The sequence below is a fragment of the Ammospiza nelsoni genome, chromosome 19, assembly GCF_027579445.1.
Source record: "Ammospiza nelsoni isolate bAmmNel1 chromosome 19, bAmmNel1.pri, whole genome shotgun sequence".
In the NCBI taxonomy this organism is placed as follows: Eukaryota; Metazoa; Chordata; class Aves; order Passeriformes; family Passerellidae; genus Ammospiza; species Ammospiza nelsoni.
Window position 1 is genome coordinate 11,284,559 of NC_080651.1, and position 9,289 is coordinate 11,293,847.

General features: G+C 65.0%; 1 protein-coding gene across 1 annotated transcript in view; it reads right to left on the minus strand.

Moving 5' to 3' along the window:
- SDK2 (sidekick cell adhesion molecule 2) overlaps positions 1-7,364 on the minus strand; it is a 49,582-nt gene extending 42,218 nt beyond the window's left edge. The window contains exon 1 of the mRNA XM_059485784.1: positions 7,150-7,364. Coding sequence (XP_059341767.1) covers positions 7,150-7,228 — 79 coding nt within the window. The 5' untranslated portion in view covers positions 7,229-7,364. The remainder of the gene's footprint in view (positions 1-7,149) is intronic.
- Between the last annotated feature and the right edge of the window lie 1,925 nt (positions 7,365-9,289).

The window sequence follows — 9,289 nt, forward strand, 5'->3', positions numbered from 1 at the left end:
GCCCTTGCCAGGCGGGATGAAGGCTCTGAGGCCGGAGTCCTCCTCCCTGTAGCACGGACAGTGTGCCCCGAACACTCGCCCATTTCCTGGGGAGCTGCCCAGCCATCCTTTTCCCTAAGTATTAATTAGTCCTTGCATTGCTCACTCGGAACAGAAATAGCTGCAGCATGACGGCGAGCGCGAGTTTTCCTTGGAAAAGCTCATTTTACTCCAAAGCTTTCCCTCCCCAGCCAGCCCTGTTGGCGGGGTGGGGGAAGGACAGACAGCCTGGCATCCCTCCCCACGGACAGCCCTGAATTTCCAGCGCAGCGCAGCAAACTCCGGTCGTGGCATTTATTCACACACTTGTGGCTCTCGCAGCCAGAGGGGCTTTTCCAGCCCGAGCCAGCGATTCCAGCCTGACGTGAAGCTTATGGGGAGAAGCCAAGCGAGCGAGACTCCCCCGGGGAAGGGCTCCGGCAGCTCCGTGCCCCGCACGCCTCTCGCTTCCATCCACCGCCAGGAAAACCGGGACAAGGAGGCGATGAAGGCGCCCATCCTCTACCTCGCCGGGTGCCGAGCGCTTCCAGGTGCCCCCGACGGCGGCAGAGCTCGGAGTGAACCCTCCCACCGTAATGAGTTGATTTTATTAGTTTGCGAGCGCATCGAGCACTCATTATCAGGGTAAACATCAGCTCACTCCAGCGAGCACGGCAGCGCCGCAGCTGCGGCCGCGCCCCGGGACAGCCCGCGGGGTCCCGGTACCGACCGGGGGGGCCGGGACGGAGGTGCCCACCCTGCCCAAGCCCTCCGTGCCCTCGGTTCGCATCTCCCTGGCACTGCGGGGCGCCGGGTGCTCGCTGGGGTGGGACAGCTCTGAGCTTCGGTCATCCCAACAGTTCCCCTGGGAGATGCTCGGTGCTGGAGCGGCTCTGGAACCCCCGGGACTCTGTGCTGGAGCTCAGGAGGGTCGGAAGGTGCCCCCGGGCACAGCCAGGGCAGGGCTGTGGTGGGACACAGCGGGGCACAGCGGGAGCATTGTCCGGCTCGGCAGGACGCGCTCGCTCGCTGTGGCAGCAGCAGCTAATCCCATTTCATCCGCCGGCACGGCCATCAGCTGTTTTTCAGGCATGCAGGGAGGCGGGGTGCTGAAAGCAGAGCTATTGTGTCCTCCGGTCCCAGCCCCCTCCATCCGTCCATCCATCCATCCATCCATCCATCCATCCATCCATCCATCCATCCATCCATCCATCCACCCCAGCCCCATGTGGGCCCAGCTGGCATCGTGCCCCCGTCCTGCTCCGTGCCCAGCCAGCCCTTCACGCTCTGCCAGACCCGTGCAGGACCCAGCACCGAGCTCTGAGCCTGACCCTTGATAAACCCAGGCAGGGAGGAAGAGGAGGATGAGGAGGGGAAGCACCGAGTGTCCCACCCTGCAGAGACCCATGGGCTCACCCTCAGTTCCTCCCTGCAGGAGGACACAGCTCCTGGAAGGAGCACAAATGTCCCCACAAACCCCCAGCACTGCCCAGGTTCCAATCCAAGAGCTGGGACGTGCTGGGGGTGGCCCTGCAGGATGGGGACATGGGGACAGGCGCCCCAGGCCATCCTGGAAAGAACTCTGTCCCCGCAGCCAGGAGCAGGGAGCACAGCGTCCCCAGCCTCACTCTTGCCCTGGGGAAATGGGAAAAGGGAAAAGGGGCTCCAAACCCAGCATTTCTCTTCACCAAGCTGAAGGAGTCTCATCCCTGGGCGTCCTCACCTCACGGCCACCCCTGACAGCAAAATCCTGTCACATTACATGTCCCTGTGCCACACAAGGCACAAGGGGCACTGCTCCAAGCTACAGCAGGACCCGGCCAGGCCCCCAACCCCTCCCAGCTTTGTGCACCCCAATGCCCCAGAGAAACCCCTCCAGGGGCCACAGAAGGATCCCCATCCATCCCTCTCCCTGCCCTGGCAAGGGCACGGGGCTGGGAGGGCTCAAGGTTACAGCCGAGGGCTGGCAGGCTGTGGGCTCACCCAGCAGTGCAGAAAGCAATTAGCTACCAGGGCTAAAATTAGCTCAGCGGCTTCTTCTGCTAATGGCCAAAGTCATCGAGGCTTCCCTGCACCCGGGGCTTCCTCACGGACAGGCAGGGAGGGAGGGACGGGAGCCACAGGAGCAGCTCACGTGTGCCAGGGTGCCCTTCCTGCCGTCCCCAGCGCCACCAGGCAGCAGGACAGCAGCCAGCGCCATTGTCCCCACCACCACCCCTGCCCCGTGCCTCAGTTTCCCTGTGCCGCCCAGGCTGGAGGGAAGCTCCTGGAATGTCAGGGTGGGTAATGGGGACAATGAGGGCTGGCAGGGAGGGAGGGACAGGGGAGCCCAGCATTCCTGGGATGGCCCCCGAGCCATGCCCGCGGCCAGCCGGGATGCCCAGCTGCTGGCACGCAGCAGCAGCTGCTCCTGGGGCCTTCAGAGCGTCATGGGATGGCTCGGACAGGGCTGAAAGCTCCTCTTGTCCCACGCCTGCCATGGGCAGGGACACCTTGAGGTTCCTCCAAGCTGGCCCTGGTCCCCGTGCCCAGCCCGTGGTGGTGACACTGATCCACGCGGGGAGGTGACACCCCAGAGCATCCCCAGTGTTCTGCTCAAACCAGAGCCCCCAGCCCCAAATCTCCGTTCCTGGGGGCCCCATCGGAGCAGAGAGACAAAGGGGGCCGGGGAGGACCAGCTGCGGCCCGGGAATGTCCCCTGCCCTCGGCCCCCGCTCCCAGGGATCAGGTTTCCCAGTTCCCAGGCAACCCGAGCCCGGCATGGCTGTCCGGGCAGGCATTCCTGCACCCCCGGGGCTGGGGGCGACGCGAGGGTGGGGCGGGGGCCGCCAAGGGGGCACGGCCTGCCCGGGGCACAGGCAGGTGCTGGGAGTGGGGCTGGGGAGGGGGGGCTGCAAGGTGAGGCAGGGCACAGCCCCAAAGCTGGGAAATGAACCCCCAAAACTGGGAAATGCAACCCCAAAACTGGGGAATGTACGCCCAAAATTGGGAAATGCATCCCCAAAATTGGGAAATGCACCCACAAGAGCTGGGAAATGCAACCCCAAAATTGGGAAATGCACCCACAAGAACTGGGAAATGCAACCCCAAAATTGGGAAATGCACCCCCAAAACTGGGACATGTAACCCCAAAGCTGGGAAATGCGCCCCCCAAAACTGGGACATGCGCCTCCAAAGCTGGGAAATGCATCTCCAAGAGCTGGTCCGCAAAGCCACGGAGGGTGCTGAGGGCAGTGCCCACTCCAGTGGCATCACCAGCATGCCCGGGGTGTGAGGGATGCCAAAGGGGCAGGAGGGATGCCAAGGGAGTGTGAGGGATGCCAAGAGGGATGTGTGAGGGATGCCAAGGGGGATGTGTGAGGGATGCCAAGCATGGCCAGCACAGCAGGGAGCTGCTCCAGCACATTCCTCCCTGCTGGCCAGGCAGTGATAGGAACACATCCTGAGGCTGGATCCACCCCCATGGATGGGGGAACGCCAAGTCAAAGCAGCAGCCGTGGGGATGAGGGTGGTCCCTGGCATCGCCACCACACCTGAGTGGTCCTGGCACCATGGCCTTTCCAGCAGCTCCATGCCATGCTCCACTGCACTGGCACAGCAGCTCCCAGGGCACCCCAATGCCCCGGTGCCCCCCACCCTGAGCCATCCCTGCTCTCCAGGATCCCCTTGGCTGCTCTGGAAGCCCAAGGCCCAGTGCCAGGAGGAGCCACCAGCCCTGGCACAGCCGCGGGCACGGCGGGGGCTCAGCTCTCCCTTCGTTAGCACAATCACATCACCACTGACAGCAGCAGATTTCTGCCCGCCCGTTTCTCACCCAGCCACACGCCAGCCACTCGTTAATAAGCTTGGGGCAATAACGAGGGCTCAGAGGGGAGGGCACCCCCCACCACCCACCCAGCACCCAGCGGGTTCTGCTCCCACATGGCGCTGCCCCACGGGGCCGTTTCACCCCAAGCACCGCCTGTGCTGCTGCTGCTGCAACCAGCACATCCCAAACCAGTTTGTGTAGGGCCTACAGGGATGAGAGCGTGGCTGGAGCTCATCCCCAGGCAGGAACCAGCCACAGGCACGGGCTGGGGACAAGGACACGGCCGGCGGAGTGGCAGAGGCAGGGTCACCCCTCTTGCAGCCTCCCTTCTCGCGGTTTAATTATCGGCGCTTTCCCAGGTGCTCCAGCAGCCAAGGATCCGCCTGCTCGCTCCTTGCCGCTCTCCTGGAGCTCCTGCTGAGCGGAAATGCCACCGCAGCGCTGTCCCCGTCACCGAGGGACGAGCAGCACTTGACGTTGTCACTCACTCGGGCCAGGAGCTGCTCAGCCACCGCCGGCTCTCCCTGCCCACCAGCGGAGGGGGGTACGAGCTCCTATTTCCATGCCAGCCCTCATCCTGCCTGTTCTGCCCCTCAGCTGGCACCCCAAAGCTTTGGGGACAGCGCGGTGACAGCACAGTGACACAGCCTGCCCGGGACAGGAGCGTATCCCCCTCCCTCACGGTGATCAGGTCATCAAAATTTCATCATCGCCGTGCCCAGGCACTAATGGCTTCCCAAGCAGCATCAAATTTTAATCTCCCTTTCCTCCTCTCCCCTAAAAGCCACTCTGCTTCCCGAGAGCCGGTGCCTTGCGCGAGGCCACCAGCGAACGTGGCAGCGCTGGCAGGGACAGCAGAGCCAGGGCTGCCCCTCCTGCCCTGATGGCACCAGCACAGAGGAACCGGCAGCAGTTCCTCTGTGAATATCAGTATTACATCCCCAGGAAGGGCAGGGGCTCGTCCTTGCCCCCCTCCTGCCCAGCCCGGTGTGTGCAGACGTGCCCAGGCTCCACGCACGGGGACAGAAGATGCTGGAACTCCCCTGCTGCCACCTCTAATAAGCCTCTTTGGTGGAAGCTGCCCATGGCAGGCCCCTGCCCCAAATCCCGTCTGGAACCTTAAGCTGCCCAAATCCCTCCTGGGACTGGCCTCGGCCTCTTCAATCCCATTAGAGGCGCTGTGCCCACACGGGGGGTCCCGGGCCGTGCCCCCAGCACTCCCTGTGGGGAAACTGCATCTCACAAAGAGTGAGCAGCAAAGGCCTGGGGACCCCCAGGCTACCCCAGCTCTTGGGGATCCCTTCATTGCCCTGTTCATCAGCCCAAGGGGTGATGGCGGGGTGCCCCCAGGCCTGGCACAGCCCCCAGGCCCAGCACAGGTCGCACTGCGACAGCTCCAGCCCGGGCAGCGCTGCCGGCTGAGCCTTCCCCCAGCTCCGCATTGGGCTCCGGGTAATTAGCGCCAGGCCCCTAATCAATAAGTTATTTTTTGCCACGGGTAATTAATAATTACACAGCGCAGACGGGCTGTAATTAAACTTCCCTCCTGTCTCTCACGGGCACCAAGGGGCCTGTTTTAAGCAAGCACAGGTATGGAAGTGCCTCACCCCGTGGCCGGGCAGCCCCTGCACCCCGGCCGGGGAGCTCTCGCTCCGTCGCCTCCTCCTTCCCTCCCCGATTGATCCCGTTTTCCTTGGCGGCCAGAATCGATAGCCCTGGCACAAAGCTCTGCCAGCCCTGCCTGCCCCACCGCAGAGGGACAAAGCAGAGCCTGGAGGATCCCTGTGCCAGGCTGTTCCCAGCTCCATGCCAGCGGAGAGTGCTTGCACCCCATGGGCACGGCGGGCAGGAGGTGACCCTGCTGGCGTGTCCCCAGTGCCACCCGCGGCAGGGCACGTGCCAGGCTTTGGGAATGATCCCTCCAGCACGCCCAGCTCGCTGGTGGCCGCTGCCACGCCGGGCACAATGTCACAGCGCCCGCGAGGACGTGACACGCGCCGCAGAGAGCCAGAGCCGCAAAGCTCGGCTCCTGCACCAGGAGAGCGGAGAGAAACCCCTTCCCCACCCCAGCAGAGCACATCTCCCACCCCACAGCCCCTCGGATAAACGGGAGGAGGTTGGGTGACCCCAGGAGCCCGTCCCGAGGGCACGGAACAAACGTGCAGGATGGCAGGGGACTCGGCAGCCGGAGCCGCCAGGCAGGAGAAGAGAAACTCGGCAAGGGAGTGAATCAATCAAAGAGACCTTCAGAGCTCCCCACACAGGGCCTGCCCGGATAATATACTGCCGCTTTAGATGTTATGTTCTGAACTTAATTACTGAGAAATTATAGCAGCGCTGGGGGAGGCTCAGGGGGAGCGGGAGCACGGCAGCGCTCAGGGACTCCTGGCTCCACTTGCTGCCACAAACAAGGGCAAGAAATGTCGTGGGTGAGGACCCCCGGCGCTGCGCTCAGCCGTGCCCCCCCGTTTCCCGTCTGGATCTGCTCAGCCCAAGCGCAGGGACGGAGGCAGCCACGCCGCAGCCCTGCCAGCCGGGATCCTCCTCTCTGGGCCCGCAGGGAAGGGGAGCACAGGGTCCCCCCGGCCCCTCTGAACCCCAGCTGCACCCCGAAGGGCCACAAACTGATTTTATATCCCTGTGGGCTAGCGGAGCAGCTGAAAGCAGCCTGGGCTGTGCCCGAGCCCCAAAGGAGAGCAGCGGAGAGGGGCTCACCCTGCCCTGCAGCCCCCAGGGGTTGTTGGGGTGCAGTGGGAGCCCCAGGCACCCACAGGGGCTCGGGGGTGCAGATCCCCCCAGCCCCCCGGCATTTCGTACCAGCGGCTGGAAGTCAACAGGACCAACATCAGGATATGAGCTGCTCCCTGGGAACCCCCCAGACTCGCACCCCGGGGTTTGTGCTACAACGGGGGTACCCTTGGGGCAGGGTGGGGGTTATGGGCGATGCTCACCCCTCGGGTTGCCCACTCTCCCGAAGGTGATCCGGCACAGGCTCTCCCTCATGCTCAGAGCAACACGTTCCCCCCATCCCCAGCCTGAGGGCAGTTGTGGGAAGGGGGAGCAGAGCAGAGCCATGCCGCTCGTCCCCCTGAGCCACCACGGTCACCGCGCTGCACCCGGCACCGGCGGGCCCCGAGTGCTGGCTCCGGGGAGGCTTCGCGAATATCACGGATGCCGCTCTTCCCCCGGTAGGAGCTCCGGAGCCGCCTCGCTCCCATCCCCCGGCTGGCGCACCGATCTCCCGGCCCGGGGCGGCAATAGGCTCGGTTGAGGGGTGCAGCGCGGGGTCCCCCAATCTCCCGCCGCCCCCCGCATCCCCTTACCTTGGGCGCCGGCTCCCGGGGGGCCGGGCAGGGCGAGCACGGCGAAGCAGAGCAGCCCCCAGCTCCGGAGCCGGGCCATGGCTCTGCCGAGACAAGCTGGGGGGGTTGCGGGGGGAGAACTTCCCCGACTTTATAATCCGGGCGGCTCCGGCGCAGGGATCCCCGCAGCAGCGCCGCTCAGGGGGAGGCGAAGGCGCCGGGGTGAAGGGCTCCTCGTGGGGCTGGGGGCGGTCCGCAGGCAGCTCCCCACCATCGGCGGCTTCCCCAGGGACGTGCGGAGCCGGGACCACCAAATCCGGAGCGGAGCCGGCAGCCGAGCCCCTCCCCGAGCGCTGCGCCCCGCGTCAGGGAAGGGGACGGGAAGCGCAGGGCGCCGCGCCCCCGGCCCCTCCTGCCCGCCCGGGCTCCATGGGGGCCGGCTCCCCAACGCTCCGGGGCCGAGCGAAAAGTTTGGGGGCGGGGGGCGGCCCCTCCCCGGCGCTCAGCTCTTGCCGAGGGACATCCCCTCCTAGGCGGCTCCGGGCGGCAGAGAGAGGATCCGTCCCCGGCGGGCAGCGGGGGAAAGTGCGGCGGCGGCGGGCGGCGGCGCGGGGTCCCGCTCGGAGCCGCCGGCGGCGGGCGGGCTGGCGGCGCCGCGCCGATCCCTCCCGGCGCTCCGGCCGCTGCTGCTGCTCCTCCTGCGCTGTGCGGCGGCGGAGTGAGCGGCGGAGCCGGGGGCAGCCCGAGCCGGGGAGGCGGGGAGACGGCGCGGCCCCGAGCGCTACCCAGCGGCCGCGGAGGGAGCGGGCGCGTCCCCACCGGCCGCCCCCCGTTCGTGAGGAGCGGGCGGGTCCCCCCCCCCCCCGATCTCTCGGTGCCCCCGCTGTGGGAACAGCGGCTGCTGTCTGCAGCTCCCACCCTAACCCGCCCCTCGCTGCCCCAGTCCCTCCGACAGCGCTCAGAGAATCAGCACTCGAACCCTGAGGAGGGGACACAGCGCATCCCTCAGGTAGCTCTAAGGCAGAACTCAATGACACAGGATTACCAGAGCAAACGTTTTAAGGTTCTCAAAAACAAACCCCAAAAAAGCCAACAAAACCTTTAACCCCAGAGATGACCCAGCAGCACCTCCCTGCCAAGACGCCACCTCGTCAGGCCTGATCCCGCAATTCCTCAAGCCCAGAGCTCCCAACAGGATCACACTGCGCTTCGAAGATGTCTGTGCTTTCTGCTAGCACAGTGCCTTGCATTAGGTGGGGGAAAGCAGCTCAGTCACGGCTGCTACCGAGCATTAACACCCAAGGACCTGCACCATCTGCACAGGAGGAAATATCCATCCGGAATTCTGGATCAGCCTCCTGAGCGCACACACGGCCCCTCTGAGCCAAGGGACCTGCGAGGATCAGGGTGAAACGAAAGCATGAGCAGATTAGCCTGGAGACAGCCCCGGCAGCGCCGGGTCACACCAGGGCAGGACGGAGGGAACGCTCTCCCACAGGCACTGACAGAACTGCGTGTGCTGTCCCCGGTGTGCATCTCCCCTGCAATGGAACCCTCACGTGGAAATCCTGCTCAGCCCTTGGGGGGGACGACGCCTGCGAGCACGTTGCGTATTTGGAGAGCTACTGCCAAATTTCCCATCGACCTCTTGAAGAGAGACTGAACAATAACCCAGCTCTTGCCCACCCCGGCATTAATCAGCTCCGTGGCTGGCATTCTCAGCCGAGATGACGGGATCAATGTGCTGTGGGAGGCAGCAATCCTGGCTCACCCCTCAGGGAGGTGTTTCCCGATGCTGGAGGGAGCACAGGGAGAGGCTGCCCTGCCAGGGCTGAGCTCAGCCCCCATCGGGGTTCAGGCCCGTTCCCCAGGCACCCCCACACACGCTGCAGCCACAATAACACCCAGCACGCTCCCAGGCCCCTGCAGGATCGGGGCTTTGTTCCATGAAGAACAGGAATTCCTGTCTCCAGGGCCATAAATCCGGCTCTGACCCTGGTGCCAGCGCTGATTTATGGTTATTACCATTCATCTTGCTGAGCTGTGAGTGGTTTATTACCCGCTTGCACAGGTACCTGCTTCCCCACGGTCACCCAGCCTGATTGAGTCTGGATCTCACATCAGCGCCCCACCAGAGCCCATCCCTCCCTCCCTGTCCTGC